Here is a 19,532-nt window from a genome sequence, read left to right on the forward strand (position 1 = left end):
TCTCACAGCCCCCTCAGTTCCTAGAGCTCTTATTTTGTGTCCTCATTTGGTACCTAATTATACTTCATATTTTCAGAATTTTCACTGACACGAGACACACACATTCTCAGCCTGCAGGCCTCGAGAACATAAAGTCCTTTTTTTGCGCCCACTGCTGCACCCAGCACATCAGACTCATTGCCAGTGCTCAATTAATGTCAAGTTCCTCCTTCTGGTACTCCTGCCCTCTCCTTTGGAACTAAGCTCTCTAGATCACTTCCAGTAGGATTTGGATTGCACATCTGTGACAATAAGTCACAAAGATGAAAGTGAACTCCCCAACAATTTTGCCTTTCCTTCAAAAAAAGCAAACCAGCCTTATGCCATGAGGAACCAGAGAATCTTCAAGATGAGGGGCTCCTCCCAGCAGAAAGGAAGAAGGAAGTACCTTCCCAATCTTATGGCCAAGAACTAGCACAACCTCTTATTTTCAGAGAGGCTTCCAACCCACGTGACCCAGGCCACCCTTAAAGTGACGTGTTTTGTTTTTCTTCTTACGTAAGTTTAAATATTCTTCTTTGGAAGCTATTCAAACCACACAACAGAAGAAAAGTACTGCCCCGGCCCTCCACAAACTTCTGTGCAAACAGACTAACAAATCCCCAGGGCCGACTACTCAGGTATAAGTGGTTTCACAAGAATCCTGTAAGGGGATCTCCTCATGGGCAAAACTCTCAGGATTTTGAAGTGCCTGATATATCAGGTATTATTTCTCCATGAAAGGGCTTTGATTCAGGCTCAGAAAAGCCAGGCAGTCAGTTCTTCTCCTGGACTTTCACTCACTGGCCTCCTGTGGCCATTTAGCTACTTCAAATCAGCAAGGTTTGGTTTGCACAATTTTAAGCGATGTCACTGAGCAAGAAAACCACCTGAAGGCCTAACCCCCTCAGAGCACAGTAGCCTGCTGCCACCTTGTGGTGGCTTGGTGCAAATGTGGGAGGAGTGAATCCTGCAGGGCAGAGCTTTCAAGGAACACAAAATTGAATGTGTCTGTAAAAGCACACAGTACTCAGGCCATGCGGATAGTATAAAAATGGGTAAGTTTATTCAATGTCTTGGACAGTCAGGTCAAAAGTATGTATTAGTCTTAACTGACGCTACTGCACAGAAAGCTCTCTTGGCCTCCATGACTTCCCTCAGAGCTTCTCTCCACCAGCATAAAACAACCTAGAGCCTGTTCCAGACCAAAGTGCTCGGGAGAAAAAAAACAGCCAACCAACACAGAAAGGATAAACAGAAACCAGCTGTGCCCCCCAGACTAATCAGAAGTCATATGTTATTTACAGCAAGCAAGAGTTTGGTTTGTTTGGGGATGGGAAGTGGGCAGTGTGATCCAGTCTTTTGCAACGCAGAAGCAACAGTCTCAGTCCTTCCCCACCTTCTTCTCTTGACCTCGCGGCAGCTTTGTTACCCGTTCCCAAAGCTTCCACCGGCTCCTGATTCAGCTTCATCACGGGTCACTCCACTTCAGTTCAACTCAACACTGTTATTCAGGGAATGAAGGCAAAGACTGGGGGGCAGGGGGTGCGCAGCGAGGGGAGGAAACACGGGAGAAACTTTCTTGGCTAAACGCCAAAGTTCAGAGGTGAGGCCTCCTCAGATGAGGAAGACGATGCCCTCAGAGACCATGACCTGGTTGTCGTCCTGCATCTTGCTCAGTGCAGCCTGGATCTCTGCTGAAGAGAAGGGCTCTTCTTTGTCCTGGTTGATGGATTCTGTGAGGCGACTCATGCCCACCGACTGCGCATGAGCTTCCCGGAACACCTCTAAGAGGGCCATCTTGAATGCCTTCAACCTGTCCAAGAAAGGAAAAAAAGGGTGAAGGAGGAGTAAACAAACCCCAACGCCTTCAGGCAATATCTACGCTGGGAAAACCCGAGTGTCAATACAGTAGGCATCCCCCAGTATTCCATCACACACTCACACACACACACACACACGCACACGCACACCCCTGCCCCTGATGGCTGCTCCACGCCCAAGTTTCCCCCTTTGAAACTAAAATGTTGCATCTAGAGTTCCCTGAACATTGAGAAACAATAGCATTTTAAAAATCAGAGGCCTGAGGGGGTGAGAATTGGCGTTCCCATACACACTGTTGGTAGAAAAGTAAACTGGGACAACATCTTTAGGAGGTAATTTAGCAACACATACTAAAATTTTTTGTGTGTGAGGAAGATCAGCCCTGAGCTAACATCCATGCCAATCCTCCTCTTTTTGCTGAGGAAGACTGGCCCTGAGCTAACATCCGTGCCCATCTTCCTCCACTTTATGCGGGACGTGGCCACAGCATGGCCTGAGAAGTGGTGCATCGGTGCACGCCCGGGATCCGAACCCAAGCTGCCAGCAGCGGAGCACGCGCACTTAACCGCTACGCCACGAGGCGGCCCCAATGCATACTAAAATTTTAAAGTACATATCCTTTGACCCAGGGAATCCATTTCTAGAAATGAACTTCACAGCTACACTTGTATGAGGGCATCATGATAAATATGTTTTCCTGTAAACAGAAAATTTACGGAACCTAAATGTCCATCATTCAAAAATGCAAATAAAATTGTACACATCCATATATGGAAACCCTGCAGTCACTAACAAGAGAGCCATGCGAGCTGATTCCGAAAGTGCTTTCAGATATAGTTCAATGGTTGTCTCTTGGGGGTGGAATTACAATTGATTTTCATGTTTCTTCCTAAACGCTGCTCAATGTTTTCAAATGTCTTCAGTTAACATATTGTGTTGTGTGTGTATTTAAGGTTTTAAGAAAAAAGCAAACCTTAGACATGGAGTTTCTTTGGTGTCCAATAAACATGGAAGTTATAGATAATACTGTTTCTGAAATGCTAGTGGTAAAAATTCTTCATCTCAAAACAAATGACAATAATTTAGTAAGAGAAAAAATATAGATAGATAGATAGATATCTCCTACTGAGAAGAACCTAAGGTTACAGTGAGACACAAATTTTGCCCTTGCTCTAAGACTCTTCTCCTGACCTCACAAGGACATTATATTTAAAATGCCCACAGACAGAATTATTTATAAGGCAAATGGTAAAATGTAAACAACTGGGGATTCTGGGTAAAGAGTATACAAGAGTTCTTTACACTATTTTTGCAACTTTCTTCAAGTTTGAAATTATAATCAGAATACTAAATGTTTTAAAATCCTTGGACCTCTAGTTTTGAGCTCCGTTGATAACCAGCTGCTTCATACCCTCTCCCTGGAGAAGTCCTCGCCCCAGCAGCATGCAGAATCCACTTCCCTCCTCACCTGGATTCGCTCAACTCCACCTTCTGGGACTCCTTGGTCTCCTGTGAGTCCACCGTCTTTGGAGTGTGCACTTCAGAGGATAAACGGTTGCAGAGAGAAGACAATGAGGTGAAGCCCTAAACACCAGAAAGTGATCTTCTCCACTCCCCACCCCTCATGAGCCTGCTGAACACTCATTTCCTAGGGCTCTCATGGGGCCAGGGAGGACATAGGATAAAGGACTTGAGTCAGGCAGGAGACCCTCAACAGACGTTATCTGGGATGCCCACGCCAGGCTTGGCCAAGAGCACAGTGCACTAAGGAGAAAGGGAACAACTGAGCAAAGCTTCTTCTCCAAAGCTTTTACTGTGGGTTTCCCCTGAGGTTCTCCTGGGACAAACCTCTTAGACACAGGGAGCCAAATGGGGCCCCACCAGCAAATGCGGGGCACAGAGCAACTACAAAAGTCCAGAGTCAAAGGAACCACCTCTTTGTCAGTAGGGGACGCTCACTCACCCTGAGGCATTTCCTCCTCTGTGTCACTGAAGTCATAGGGGTCATAGGATTCCCCATCCTTGGTATCCGAGTGACGAGTCTTCCTCCTACAATACCCACAGCAGTTAAGAGAAAGGCTTTGGGGAGACCCATCCCGTGCCTCTGACCACAGAAAAAAGGAATTAGAACCATCTACAATCAAAGTGCAACACGAGGCCCAGGCCTGTACAAACTTACTTCTTCTGAAACAGACCAAAGTCTTCAGACTGGAACACAAACAGGCCCTGCTTCCCAATGCTCATTTTCCCTATCAGCCACCCTTATAAATTCAACCCAAACCTGAGAGGAAAACATAACCTTGAGGAAAGGCTTTTGAAATGTATATCCAAAAACCTGAGTGGGTTACTGCTTCTGCTACTTAGCATTTCTTTAGCAAAAAGGGGTCAAACCCATCAAATGGAGGGGCTCGCTCACTTTCTCCCTTGCCCAGGTCACCTCCACCCTCAAACCCTGCGGGTCTAGGCAGAACCTGATGTCAGCCAGCAGCACCTGATCTGCCCTCCACCCCTCTCCCCAGCCCTAACTGGAATCTTTTTATCTCATTTCTCTCTGCCCCACCTTACCTCTTCCTCCTCTGCTCTCGGTCCTCCTGGCTTTTCTCGTCTTCATCTTCTGTCTCTGATTCATCCTCATTTCGCTTCTTACGTTTCTTCTCCTTCTCTAGAACCTAGGACCAAGCCCAATATAGGTGAGAAAGAGGGGTCACTGATGCCAGGGAACTGAATAAAGAACTCTGAATTATGGTCCTTTCTGCACCATCAGCAGAAATGACTTCCATGGGTCTAATGACTCACCTAGCCTCACTTGTCCCAGAGTCCCAGGACCAGGTGAATAGGCTGCCACCCATCTCTAAAAATGCTGGGAGGTATGTTCAATGCCTTTCACATAGTGGGTACTAAATCAAGTGTTTACTGACTAGAGAAACGAATGAAAAAAGAAATCCAGCCCATAATGGTTAAGTGGAAAACAACTCACGTTTTTGTAAATCAGGTGTTTAATTTAAATTTAAGACAACGCCCTTCCAAGTAAAGAGAAAATGCCAGGAAAAGCTTAGCAGACCCACAACTAAACCCCGAAGGGCTATATTTCACCAGATCAGGGAGAGGGTGGGCAACGAGGAAACGGGAGTCAAGGCCTCAAGGCTTGATGTCTTAAATGACAGACGCAATGTCACAAGCAGAAATAGGGAAGCAGGACGCGCCAAGTTTGAGGTCAACTTTTGACGTGAGCTTCTGAGGTGCCAATGGGACGCCTGAAAAGACTGCCAAGGGGAAAGGTACAGAGGGAAAAGGAGGACTATCAAGGTCAATCCTTTGGAAACACCTACTTTTTAAGAGGCAAAGGAAGCAGGAGGAGAAAGAGAAGCAGTCGACTGAAGGTGTAACACATCAATTAAACCAGAATCTCTGGGGCCTCTAAGGGCTCCGGCGTCAGTATTTTAAAGCTTTCCAGTTGGTTCTCACAGGTCGCGAGGATTGAGAACCACAGGTGCTGCAGGTCCCAGAGAAACGAGAGAGGCCGACTGAACACTGCAGACAGACGCTGCTTCCTGTCGATGGTCTAAAGCAGGTGAGCCATGGAGGGCTGTGAAGCCTGAGCAGCGTGGTATACTCAGAAGAGCTCTCCCGTCCAAGCGTCTGAACCCTCACCTTCTTGAAGTAAGCGTACTGGACCAGCTCCACAGCTTCCTCCGCATCCTGCAGGTCCACAGTCTTGCTCATGCGGGCCTTGGCGTGGGCCGTGGCCAAGCGAATCAGAGTTTCCAGTGTCCGGGCTGTAACTGGAGATGTCTGGGGGATAGAAAACAAGGGCAGATCATGTCTCCAGAATGCCTTAGGCAAGCCCATCATTCCCACTGCCCGGAAAAGGGAGTCAAGACACCACCAGTAAAGCTGTTGGAGTCCAAGCAAAGGATTCAGAGCTCTGTGTTCTCTAGAAATACCATAGAAAATCCAGAAAGATAAAAACGATCAAGTATACGTGAGAGTGCTGAGGGAAGGAGGAGTAGGTGACAGGGAAGAAGAAAATTAGGCATCTCACAGCTGGGAAGATAAAAGGCTAGAAAGAGCACAACAGCGAAGGAGGAAAACTCATCCTTTCTGCAGGTGCATCCTACAATGCACCAAGAGCATTGCTTTCATATTTGTCATGTCATTTAATGCTCTTAATAACTTGGAGAAGTTTTAGACATGAGGAAAATGGGGCTCAAAGAGCTTCAAGTAATCTGTCCCAGGTCACCCTAAGGGAGGGTGTGAAAGAGGTCATCTGAGGACAAATCTTGAAAATGCGTAAACTCACTTAGGTCAAGTAGAAGAGCACAACTCTGACATGCTCTCGTCAGGTGGTTCTCACAGGGGTGGGGGTGGGTGTATACCAAACTGGGGCACTTGCATCTTTCTCAATGCTGTTGTCTGAATGGCGTCCCCAGCCCAGTGAAGCAGGATGTCTGTGTGCAGACTGGGCACATGCACTTTTTAAGTTTCCGGTGATTCTGACGCGCCCTCCTATTTAAGCATCCCTGACATCACCCAAGCTTCTCAGTTAATGACTCAGAAAGCCACCAGAGTTTAAAAGTTATAGACTCCATTATAAGCTCCAATTCTTGAGTCACCTAAAAAGCTAGTGAAATCCTAGCCTGCCCCAGCAGAACAACAGAATCCAAATTGAGGGATTTACCAATCCCACTAAGACCACAACTAAAATAGTGTATTCTATTCAGTGAGAGGGGCTTTGACACACTGGAACATGTTCACGTGAGAGGAGAAACAGTTAAAAAGAAAGGGCGTGGTTTAACCTGAAGAAGACAAGTGATACACAATCTCCAGAAAACAAAATTAAGACCCATGGGTAGAAGTCATGGGAAAGCAGGTTGAAGCTCAATAAATAGAAGACTATTCTAACATTTGAATGCAGTGATATTACAGGCATACTGTCCCTGGAGGGTCAAGGAAGTCCTAGCAGGAATTCCAGAAGATAGAATTCCTGCCCTGGGTGTGAGGCTGGAGTAGATGATCTGTGATCATGTCCAAATCCAAAAGTCTATGTCTATATTACATAACGAGGTTTCTGGACTTGGGTCTTTCTGCTATGAATCGTATATGAACTACATAGCCTCAAAAGATTTAGATAAATTCATGGGCAGGTATATTCGGTTTCTAGAAACAGCTTTGGATTATCATGGTTGCCCAATTCCTAATCACTTGTCAAAGTCCAGCTCAAATATCATACTCTCTGGGAATCCCTTCCTGACATTCATACCCCTTCTGGAAAGTCTAAAAGAAAAACTACTAGCTTCTTTATCTGTACTCCAATAGTCTTCAACATTTAGTCCTTTTTAGGTACCACACTAATATGTATATCTGATCTTTCTATCTACCTTTCTGCCTCCCCATCCGGATCTGAGCTCTCTGAGGACAGCTCTTATTGTAACACTGCATGGAAGAATAGGGACTAGTTCAGTTCCCAGATGTTGCTCATATATTTGCTGAACGAATTTTTTCACAGCTTCTGGAGGCCAGTGTCATTTGAAATAATCAGATACATGTTATTTCTGGGGTTCTCATTTCATTTTCCTTTGTAAAAGGAAATGATTAAAATTGTGTAACAGGAAGCTCTTCGGACCAGAAAGAAAAAGGTAAGGAATCACTATGCTAAAATGCTTTCAGAGCTCCCAGATGGCAGGGACTCCTTCCCCAGCCATATATTTAAGGGACTCCCAGGCCCGTCTTCCCCTGGGACTCACCCTGGCGGTGTCGGAGCTCATGCTGTCTTGGCTGCGCAGGCGTGAGTACTCTTCTGCGATGTAGGCAGCTGACTCCTGTGTCAGGACGGGCTTGATGATTTTGGCCACGTGGATGTACTTCTTCATGAAAGCTGCATTCACCATCTTCTCCCTGGACCCACACACAGTGATTTCACTTCCCTGCCACACCTCAGCACCTGCCTGTGGGCAGTGCTTTGCCTCTCCTCAGAGAAGTCAAGGTCAAGTGGCAAAGCACAGAGACGGCCTAGAACCCATTATCATAAATCCCATGTAGCTGGAACATGTACAAGGGCCTCTCACACATTTTTATTTAATTCTACAGGTACTACTTAGGTATTATTTGTGAGGCAGGAGGTTTAGGTATTATTTCCCCTATTTTACAGGTGGGAAAACTATGGCTCAGAGAAACTCAAGTGGACACAAATTCAGTCTTCTGACTCCAAATTGTGTTCTTACACCAAAAGGTTTGAAGATTGTGTTATGCTTCCTACTGCACCATTTCATGGTTTGAGTACCTGATCACAAGTCCCCTCTTTCCAAATCCACTTGCAAAGCCCCCACTGCTTGCTATCGACTGACCCTTCACCATAAACTCAACACAAATGGCTACATGACTCGTGCAGACCTTCACATGAGGGTGACATCACACACCCACCACCAGTTAGGCATGCCATCAAGCCTTCTATTTTAGGCAAAGATCAGAACCTAAGCTTAATCATCCACAAACATTTACAAGGCAACTGGCCAGGAAAAAGGGTGTATCTGTGGATCCAGAAAAGAAAACAGGCCCATACGGTTATGACTCTAAGAATGATCTTGGCCTGGGCAGCATTTTTACACATGCTCTAATATGGCACGACATCAGATATACACGTGCTCTAATATGACACATTATATATACACACGCTCTGATATAACACAACATTAGATATACGTGTGCTCTAATATGACACAAATCTCAGGTTCCCTCGAGGGAGAGGTGTGAGGAATGCTCACTTTTTCTTCTTGGTCCCATGCAGAAGGTTGTCATGCTTCTCATAAATCTGGGTGTCCTGCTGGTCTTCCTGGTTAAAGTTGGGATCGTCTGTGGCCAGGATATCCACAGCACTACCCAAAGGCATAGCTAGAAAATCCAAGTTGAGAGAAAGGAGAGTAAGAAAGAGCTTAACCCAGGGGAAACTGCTTCTTCTATAGCACAGGAAGAGAAAAAGAGACAAAACTCACGAAGCAAGGACTCAGAAGGAAACAGACATGTGGAGCCCACAAATAAGGCAGGTGGAACCACCTGGCCCACAGAAGACACTCAGAGGTGTTGCCAGAGCCAGAAATGGACAAAAGACACACCTCAGGATAACCTCTAGTGAGCAAGAAGGGGAGGTGGCCGGGCAGGCAAGGGCATCTTCAACACCAACCCAGACACTGAAACGCCTACCACCAGCTGGGCTGGGCCCAAGATAACGGCAACTGACAGGATCCCCTTCCCTTTCTTACTCTTTTCATGGCCTCACCATCGCCATCCTGCTCCCCGGGTGCCCTGTAACGGTGCATCCTGAGGACATGGTCCGAGATCTCCCGATCCTGCTCAGGATCCATCTGATCCAGCATGATGAAGAGTAAGTCAAATCGGGAGAGCAGCGAGTCCTGCAGCCCAATGTTCTCCATAGGGGTCTTGTACTGATCATACTGGGAAACATAAGAGAAAAGGACAGTGGAGGGATATCAATGGGAAGAAAGGACAGGAGGCTGGATAGATTCTGGGAGTGAGAACGGAAGACCAGGCCTTAAAGAAAAAACAGACAAGCAGTGAAGTAACATACTTCAAAGCTACTAAAATACCTCATTCACCTCTTCCACCTGCAGCCCTTCCCGAACCGAAGCTCAGGCGACCTGAGCAAACTCAGAGCCCTACCTCCTCGCTTAGGCTGAGTGCGGGTCTCAAAACCAGCCTCCTCCTTCCCAATGCCCCTTTCATTCCCAAGGCAGGACCAACCCTGAAAGATGCTTCCCTCTCCCCTGCCTGTGATAAAGACAAGACAAGCAGGCCGAGCCAGAAACACTTGGAAACTTTGGAGTCCCTTACTCAGAAGGTACTGAGTAAAATCTCAATGAAAATGGTCAATTATCTATAAATCATAATGTCTTGAGGATCATGGGAGTTTTTCCCTGGGACTCAAGAACGCTTATGCTCTCATCTTCCAATTAGGGGCCTACTAGGCTGATGCCTGCCAACCCAAATACCTTTTATGCAGAGGCCCTAACCACCAGTGGGTAACATTAGTAATGATTCTGGCTATGTTCACACTTCAGGACTTGCCATTTTCTCCATACATTTCCCAATATAATTCTTCAGAATGACATAAACATGTTACCATTAATCTAAAAACCTATAGTTCTCAACCCAGGCTATGCATTATCACCAACCTGTGGAGCCTTTCTAAACCATAGTTACCAAGAGCCCCAACCCAGAGATTTAGATTCAGAAACTCTGGGCTGGGGACCAGGTACCTGTATGTTTAAAAAACACCACCAAGGGGCCAGGCCCGTGGCACAGCAGTTAAGTGCGCCCGCTCCGCTGCGACAGCCCAGGAACCGCAGGTTCGGATCCCAGTGCACAGTGACCCACCGCTTGTCAAGCCATGCTGTGGCGGCGTCCCATATAAAGTAGAGGAAGATGGGCACAGATGTTAGCCCAGGGCCAATCTTCCTCAGCAAAAAGAGGAGGATTGGCAGCGGATGTTAGCTCAGGGCTAATCTTCCTCACAAAACAAAACAAAAACAATGCCACCAAAACAGGTAGTCCCATACATTGTGGGATCATAAATTGCCAGAGCACAGCATGGGCTCTGGGTTCAAATCCTGGCTCTGCCATTTTCTAGTTTGTGACTCTTGAGCAAGTTACTTAAACTTTTATGCCTCCACTTTCTCATCTATAAAATGAGAATAATAACCACCTACCTCACAGGGTTATTGTAAGGATGAAAGAAGTTGATAAATACAAAGCATTTGTAAATATTTGTAATTAGTATTATTACAGTACAATCTTTGAAGAGGGCAATTTGGCAACATCTACCAAAATAAAAATGAATATAACTCTTAATCCAGTAATGCCATTGCTAGATACATTCCCAAATGTGTAACAAAACACACCTACAGGGGATGTTCACTGCAGCTTCATTCATAATAGCAGAGGGAAAAACGGAAAATACCAAATGCCCGTCAAATAGAGACTAATGAAACAAATTACTATAAATCCATACAATGGAATACTAGACACCTGTTTTTAAAAAAAGGCAAAACTCAGCAAACCCCACACAGGATAAATGTGTGTTTTCTGGTATGTGCTTAAGTTGCTGTTTCCTGAAACACTCAAGAGTTGTTAGTGGCTATCCCTGGGGAAAGGGAGAGGAGAAGGAAGGCTTTTAACTTCCATGTTCTCTCTCTCCATTCTGTTTATAAGTTCTCCTACCGTGTGCATATAGTACTTTTTTTAATGTCCATACAGGTTACCTGGGTTGTGAGACTGCAGATCATTTCTGCTTTCTTCTTTGTATTTTTATAAAGTTATTTTAAATGAGTAACTTTCTAGGGCATTCTGATGTGTATGAGTGGGTGAGATGGCCCTAAACCAAGGACAGTAACAAGATGACGAGCTTACTGTGCCTGTTATTCCCCTGGGTCACCTAGAATAAACTTCTCGGCCCGGTTATTCAACAAAACTCAATGAAGGCAAGGACAATGGTTAAGGGCCTGACTCTACTCACCCTGCCGTAGACGGGGTTGGCAGCTGCCAAAACACTGCAGCGTGCATTCAGTCGCGCATGGATGCCAGCCTTGGCGATGGTGACTCGACCCTGCTCCATTACTTCGTGGATGGCCGTGCGGTCCATGTCAGACATCTTGTCAAATTCATCGATGCAAACCACACCTCGGTCAGCCAGGACCATGGCCCCCGCTTCCAGACGGCGCTCCCCTGGGAAGTGGGGAGATAAAAGCACATGCTGCCATCCAGGTTGTAGGGGACAGAGGGGAGAGATTTCAATCTCCTCCTAGGCACCTCTCACTGCTGCACGTGAGAACATAGTGAAGGCAGCACCTAGGGACTTGGAGGAAATCTGGTGGGTCACCATTTCAAGCTCCAACCTGAGCAGTGCCTCCTTGTCCCACTTTGACCCCTAAGCAGCAAGCCTCCAACAAACTTCCTTCATGTATTTTTCTCTCTTCATCCTCATCCTTAAATGATTTCCCAACTAGATCTCCATTCCCTTTTTGCTAGTCTTCAATCCCTTCCTCAAATTCATAAAATAGTACAATCTTCATTTTTATTTCCCTTCCAATTTGCTAAGCATTCTCCTTCGAAACTCTTTCAAATAGCCTTCTAAGAGACATTCTTGTCAACAGAGCCCCACCAAAAGACTTAATAATTCACCCACTAATGCCAGATACTCAGTCTTCTAAACTCAGGCCCAGTCTAACCTCTCGAGTGTATCTTCCCAACACAAGCCAGTGCCTAGAGCAAGCTCAGAGAACTACACTCCGTCTCACTGCTGGACCTCTGCCAATGACCCATCCATCTTTACCTGTTTCCTGGTCTGTGGTGACAGCAGCCGTCAGACCCACTCCAGAGGAGCCCCGGCCAGTGGTGGGGATGGCCCGGGGTGCAGTGCAAAGCACATACCGCAGAAGCTGCGACTTAGCAACTGATGGGTCTCCTGTAATTGGACAGGGGCAGTGGTGACTCACTAGGAAACTCCCCCTGCCCTCCTACAAGTTCTGCTTTTCTAGCTCAGCTCTTGGCGTAACAGAAATATACAGTAATTGGCTGTTAATATTATTTCCTCCACTTTCCTGTTACCATTCATGGAAGAATATATTTTAGATATTATAAATCAGGAAACCCAGAAATGATAATAATGAAAAAAAACATTCATTTTAGCCTTCTGCCCTTTCATGGGACTGAAATACAGAGAGGTACAGAATACACCATCTCAAAGGCTATAGATGCCCACAACCACACTCCACGAGGGAAGACCAAGAGTCCAAAGCAAACCCCCAACACCATACCTATTAGAAGAATGTTGATGTCCCCACGGATGTGGCTGCCATTTTCTAAGTCTCGTTCCACCCCTCCCAGGAGCAGGCAGAGGATTGCCTTCTTGACATAGTCATGCCCATGGATACTAGGGGCCAACGACCTGGCCAGCTGGTCAAAGATATCCTACAGGAAGAATAACCAACAGAGTGAAAAGCCTAATGAGATTCAACGGGGCTTGGCTGAACTCCACTTGACACTTTAGCCTACAGAAAATGCTTGAAGAAACACACAAATATAGACCCTGTTTCTAATTGTAAAAGCTTCTCTCTAAGACAAAGCACATTGATCAAACCATGATCAGAACAGACACAGAGGAAGCCTAGGTTCCAAAACTGCTTAGCAGTTTAATCTTTAAGAAAAAAAGTGACCCCTGATCAAAACTGAAATCTGTTTATCCTTATACTTTACATAGATACCAATCAACAAATTATCTAAATTTTTAAGCCAAAAAAAAAGTGTTTCCAGGTTCAATAAGGTTTTAGGTTTAATAAGAACGTGTAGGGGCCGGCCCGGTGCCGCAGCAGTTAAGTGCTCTGCTTTGGTGGCCAGGGGTTTGCAGGTTCAGATCCCAGGCGTGCACCGATGCACCGCTTGTTAAGCCATGCTGTGGCGGTGTCCCATATAAAGTAGACGAAAATGGGCACGGATGTTACCCAGGGCCAATCTTCCTCAGCAACAAGAGGAGGATTGGCATCGGATGTTAGCTCAGGGCTAGTCCTCCTCACAAAAAAAAAAAAAAGAATGTGAATCTACTTTAGCACTAACTTTTATCAAACATACATATATTTTGTTCAGCTCTAAATGTGGATATTCTGTCTTCAAAGAGAAAAAAAAGAAAAACTGGAGAACTAAAACAAAACTAGCATACTATTTGAAGCAGCAATGCATCACTGATGTGCTCAGTACAGACTCACTGGCACACGGATATTCTAACTCCTAGTCTAATGTTTGTATCAGGTTCACTTAGCAGCCCAGCAGGTAGCACAACAGAAATACTAAAGAACAAACAGCAAAGACACCCTTTTACTTGCTGACTGGGTCCAAACTAGAAGCTAGCACCAAATATTTCAGAGGAAAAACCTTGACCTTCCTCCTGATCCAGTACAAAGACGGCCAGGCCCAAACACAACCCATACGAATCCATCCCCACCGGCAAGTCCCTAAAGGAGGCCAGACCTTGGAACGGGTTTTACTGAACTTCTTGATCTTGGCTATATCCTCCGCAGAGAACGAAGGCTGCATGTCCTTGCTCATCTGCTTCACATTACAGGCAATCAGGACCGTCCTGGGACAAAGAGGAGAAGAGGAAGCTGACTATTTTCAACTCCTAACATCAGAGCCTTTTTAGGCTATTAATCCAAACAGCAAATTGGGAAAAAAGAAAGGCACTTCTGAATTCAACAACTGACTCTCCCTTAGGCTAGGACACAAATACGCTGATGACGCCTCATCTGAGGAAATTATCTCCACTGAGCCCCAGAGCTTCAGACAGACGTGTGTGTGGGAAGGAGGCAGGAATCTGTGAGAAACTCCCGGGTGAGCCATGAGGCTATACCACGTCACAGTGACTCCCACTTTTAGCATAAGATAGTATCGCCAGTTTTATCTGACAGAAAAGAAGTATCCCATCTCCCAGGTAGAGTGTTCCACTTGTCTAACAGAACTCTCCAGAATATGGCAAACTGGAGAAGGAATACTACCAGAAACGCAAGCTGTCAGCATTCCAGACGCCTCACGACTGACCCCTTACCTGAAGGTCCCTGAGGTGTAGCCTCCCTTCTTTCCAGGAAGGCAACGGTAGGTCCCCACCACCTGGACTCGGTCACCAGGCTTCACTTTGTCCACCAAGTCATCATCCAGAATGACGTCCACAGAGCGGGGAAGCTGGCCGGCTGGGGCCTTCTCTGGCATCTCCTGGATGGTGATGGTCTGGTGGTCCTTGTAGACAGAAAGGCCATATTCTGTCTCAAGGGGATTGTTTTCCTCATCCTGGAAAAGGCACACGGAAGCAGAGTTATCTCAGCTCTGTCTTAGAAATGTCACACTCACTTGTAGGAAACAAATATCACTTGCAGACGACCTCATGAGATTTTAGTATCCAGGAACAAAAATAAGACCAATATCTTCTCAGCTTTTCCCATCCCTATCTGTTCTAGAAACAAACCATCTAATGGAAGGGTCAATCTACAGTCTGAAGGGTCCGTGGCTGTATTAACATCTAAATTAAGATTCTCACCTCCCCTACTAAAGCTGACTATATGCTTACACTATGATGCAGCATATCCACTCCGAGGTAATACCCAACAGAAACGTTCACCCAAAGCCACGTACTACAATGTTCACAGCAGCACTACTCCTAACAGCCAAAAATTAGAAAATATCCAAATGCCATCAACAGAATGGTAAAGGAATGTGGTATGTTCACACCAATGAATCCTATACAGCAATGAAAATGTATGAAATACACCTACACAAAACATGGATGAATCTCACAAACAGAAGCCAACACAAGAGTATTTAGATAAAATATTAAAAATAGGCAAAAGTAATCTACACTGTTAGATATCAGGAAAGGGTTATCCTTGGGCAGTGTGGGCCCTCAAGAGAGACTTCTGAGTATGGATGGGACTCTGTTCCCTGGTTTGGATGCTGACTTTACAAGTATACTCAGCTCATGAAATTTCATCGAGCTGTACACTTAGACGAGCTTTCCTGTACGTATATCAAACTTCAGTAGAGACATTTTTAAACTTTTACTTCCTTGCCATTTGAATTTTCTAAAAACACAATAGCTATCACTTATTAAGTGCTTATCATGTGCAAGGTACTATGCTGTTATTTCATGAAATTGTCTCATGTAATCATCATAACAACTAGCAGGTATTTTTCACATTTTATAGATAAAGAAACTGAGGCTGGGAGAGGTTAAATAAATTCCCCCAGGCCACACAGTAAGTGGCAGAGCCAGGACTTGAGGCCAGTGGAACTCCACAGCCCCTGCTCTTAAGCACCACATGGGCAACCTCCAGGAGACCTGGCCCCATGTATCTCAGGGCTCAGACAAGGACACTTGGCCACAGTAATCAGCAGACGAGTACTCCCTGAGTACTTCCTGGAGAAGAAATGCTAGAAAGTAGGATTCTTAATGAAGAGAGCAGGGTGACTTAGAAAACGCAACTGGCCTGAAGTAGAAATACACGGGTCCTAGTCCTTAGGGCCATCACTAACTGGGACCACAAGCAAGTCATTTAACCTCTCCGGACCTCAGCATTCCATGCAGAGGCAGACTAAATGATTCTAAAGTAAGTTTCAGTTACAGTTCTAAGATACTCACTCTTGTTTTAGCTGTTTATGTTAAGATTCCTCCCCCAGTTGATAAAACTTAAGACAAAGACTGGATCTTCTTTATATCTGTGTCCTCCACAGTGCCTAACAATTCTCTGGCTACAGGAGCTCTCAATTAAAATTTGATGGTGGGGACAGATATTCTTTGACAGGATGAGTTCAGACATCAAGTAATCAATATTAATCATCTTCTTTCGTCTCATTAAGTAAAGCCTCACATTGTCCTCAATTCGGATCAATCTGAACACTGAGAATAAAGCCATTTCCTATATACCAAACTTTTCTCAAACCCACAGTAAAATATTTGCAAAGATTACATAGTAACATTATAGGATAAGTCTTTTTTCATATTACTTTAAGTAAATTATAAAATTATACATATAACTGTTAAAATATTGATGTACATTAGATGACTTTTTTCCTTCTTTCAACTCTTCCATAATTTTCCAAATTTTCTAACATTAATATTTGTTCTTTTCTAAAAAATTAAGAATTGTGGACTTTCCATACTAAACTCTGACTAGCAATCTTTCCTTTAGATTAATCCTTACTTTTCACCCTATCTACTTTCAGAAAAGACTTCAGATATTACCCAATTACTTGCAATAAACATTCTTCTTTGACTCCAACCTCCAAAAAGGCCCAATCAATCCAACCCCCTCACCTTAGTAGGATAGACAGAGCTGGAGGGAAAAGCCACCAGGGTGGTGAGATCAGAATAACGTCGCTCTATGGTCTTCTTGGTGGCAGGACAGTAGTGGACACTGCGGACAACTTTGGGACGAACTAGAGAGCCTGGGGATGGAAAACGTGCATATGAAGTCATCCAACTAGACGGTTACAGAGGTGGGATCTAGCCCAGGCAAGCCTACAATGACTCCAAATACTGTATTCTTCCGTCTAGTTTAAGCTATTTCAATAATACTTGTCATTTATTCATTTTTATATCTACATATAGAACATTACCAGGTCCATGTAAAACTTTAAGTACAATCGATCCCAACTGAGAAACAGCAGGAGTTCAGGGTTAGAATGAGAAGACTGCCAAAAGCCAAGACTCCTCCACTCTCAGTAGAATTCATCATTCTGTTAGCACAAGCAGTCACTCAAGTCCCCCTAATCATTGTGGCCACTCAGAGCTCCTCCGAGTTTCACTCTGTAATTTCAACGCTCCTCCTTTCCGAAGCTGTGCAGCACAAGCTACACAGCTCTACTCCGCCTCTCCTGCTTTCCCACACCCCCAACTCTATCCCACCTCCATTCCCTTAGACCCCACTCTAACCCACTCACACTTAGTGACAATGCCCTCCACACAGACTACACAGCTCAGGAAGCAGGAGGTAAGAGTCCGGGGAGATACGTGCTTGGAGCCAAAGCTGCCCTCCAATCCAATGTAGAACTCCTCATACTGCTTGGCATAGGTAGCATCAATGGAGGCCACAAAATCCTTTAAGGCCCGCTGGAAAGCAACCAGCTCCTCAAAGGCATTGCTCAGGAGGCTAAACATGAGCAAGAGAAAGAATAATTAGGCGGAGATGGCAGAGCTCAAAAAAACTGACCCTCAAAACAGAAGTGAACATTCTTAGGTGATCAAGGCCAAGGAGTGAAAAATGTAGCTCCTACTTTCTCCTGCCATCCTACAAGACTCAGTAAAACAGACCAGAACCAAGGGCCAACTTGAATTCAACTCATCAAAGATTTAGAAATGATACTCAGCTAAACACGGAAAAAGGAGCTCTTGAGAGGAAAATGCCCACCACCTACTTTTGGAAGAAGATAAAAACATAGGAACAGGTGAGGAAAAGAGGGCTCCTAAGTCAAAAACATTTCATCCAGGTCCTTTCCTGGGAAGCCTGTTCCACTCTGGGGGGAGAGAGAGGGGAGCCATTCTCACCCAGAGCCAGGACATCCCCTTGGAAACCTTTGCCACTCACCGGTTAGCCCTCTTCTCATTTTTCCTGCGCAGGTCATTCACGTTGACAATCAACCGGGCTTGGTTGTCACTAATCAGCTCCCGAACTTTGCTCTGATAAATTCCCTGGTCTTCCTGCAAAATAGCCACTACATATAACAGCAGCCACACACTCAAAAATAAGATGTTTTTAAACAGAGGCAACTCTCGCAGCAAGATAAATAAGTCAATCTCTGCGGCAGAGCAGAACCCCAATTTCTCCCATATTTTCACTCACTAGCTTCAGATTCCAAACACACCCTAAGAGGACAGCGTAGGAATTATAATGACTTCCTTAAAGTCCATGCTATTATTCCTTTTATCATTATCGGCTTTTCTGTATGCAGTCATTTCTCAACCTTTAATGGGCAATTAAAACGAACTAATAAGAAGGACAATAAGTAAAAAGCTTGTTAAAATGTTAATAAACGGGCTTTTAATATTCACATTAAAATGACTTTTAACACATGTACAGAATTAAAATATTTTATTTTCCAATCATGTATATAATACAGAAAGAGTTCTCATATCCAGACCTAAAGGAGTTGGGACCCTCAGCTATTTGTTTACAGACACAGCATTATCAACTCTTCAAGATGCCTTACCAACATTCTATGGCTTTCAAACTGGGTTGTGTACAAAACCCCCTTTACCTGCATACCAGACACTTTCTGCATCTCACCTGGTACTGAAAAAGAACGCGGCCAAATTAGGAAGTCAGTCACTAAAATCTGGGGACCCTGAAACGCGGCGGGTCACCACCGCTCTACAGCCCTACCTCCCCCTCCCTCCCTCCAAATTATGAGAGCAGGGAGCGACTTCTAAAAGGTCAAAGGGAGCTTTGCCATTTTATTTGCACTTAAAGGAAACCTGTCGTCCTTTGCGAGCCCCGGCCATCATCTGTACTTGGGAGAAAGTCACAGGACCGCTCTCTAAGAGTTCCCCTACGGAAAACCGCTAACGACGGACTCCTCCGCTGGAACAGTGACCAGATCGGGGTGGAGGGCTCCTGAGCCGAGTCCCGGCGGTCCTCCCGCTCCCGGCCCTGCGGCTCTGGCGTGGAGCGGCGTCCTGCGTGGCCTCCCTCGGCCCGTCCGCGTCCCCAAGGGCCCCAAGCGCCAGAGTCTCGCGACCTGGCGCCTCCCTCACCTCGTCATCCAAGAAGTCCAGGTAATCTCGCTGCGCCTCCCGCAGCTCCACATCGTCCAGCACCACGGTCCCCGCCATGCTTGCCGCCTCGGAACTGCCTCCTCCAGAGCCGCGCGGAGGGTCGCTGGATGACCCCGCCCCGGCGCGAAAACTTCCGAACTTTTCCCGCCACCAGGGGTTACCTCGAGGAAGGGGCGGGGGCTCTGGAAGCGTATAAACATTCTGATTGGCTGACTCCTCTGACGCCAGGATAGTGAGTATCCAATCGAGAGCTGCTGCTGCTTAGCGTTTTCCGATCGGCGCCCCGCTGTGGCGGGAAATGTGCCATCCGGGGCCTTCTGTTTCTCCCCTCCCCGCTCCGCGCTCACTGACGGGAAAGCTGACCAAT

General features: G+C 45.7%; 1 protein-coding gene across 2 annotated transcripts; it reads right to left on the reverse strand.

The window, feature by feature from the left end:
- Positions 1 to 1,060: 1,060 nt before the first annotated feature.
- Positions 1,061 to 19,302, reverse strand: MCM3 (minichromosome maintenance complex component 3). 2 transcript variants are annotated; one of them, XM_004424028.3, is made up of 17 exons: positions 19,145 to 19,302; positions 17,979 to 18,091; positions 17,335 to 17,543; positions 16,709 to 16,839; positions 14,450 to 14,688; positions 13,876 to 13,984; positions 12,669 to 12,822; positions 12,185 to 12,316; positions 11,369 to 11,577; positions 9,116 to 9,290; positions 8,604 to 8,730; positions 7,587 to 7,737; positions 5,494 to 5,634; positions 4,408 to 4,511; positions 3,806 to 3,891; positions 3,311 to 3,380; positions 1,061 to 1,834 (listed from the first exon to the last, which is right to left on the reverse strand). In XM_004424028.3, exons 1-17 carry the CDS (start codon positions 19,220 to 19,222, stop codon positions 1,636 to 1,638), a joined length of 2,427 nt encoding a protein of 808 aa, XP_004424085.2. In that variant the 5' UTR covers positions 19,223 to 19,302; the 3' UTR covers positions 1,061 to 1,635. The 2 variants fall into 2 exon arrangements, with proteins under 2 accessions (XP_004424085.2, XP_004424084.2); XM_004424027.3 differs by lacking the exon at positions 17,979 to 18,091 and having other exon boundaries at positions 19,145 to 19,288.
- Between the last annotated feature and the right edge of the window lie 230 nt (positions 19,303 to 19,532).

Source organism: Ceratotherium simum, chromosome 13, assembly GCF_057802395.1.
Source record: "Ceratotherium simum simum isolate JZ-2026a chromosome 13, ASM5780239v1, whole genome shotgun sequence".
Taxonomy (NCBI): domain Eukaryota; kingdom Metazoa; phylum Chordata; class Mammalia; order Perissodactyla; family Rhinocerotidae; genus Ceratotherium; species Ceratotherium simum.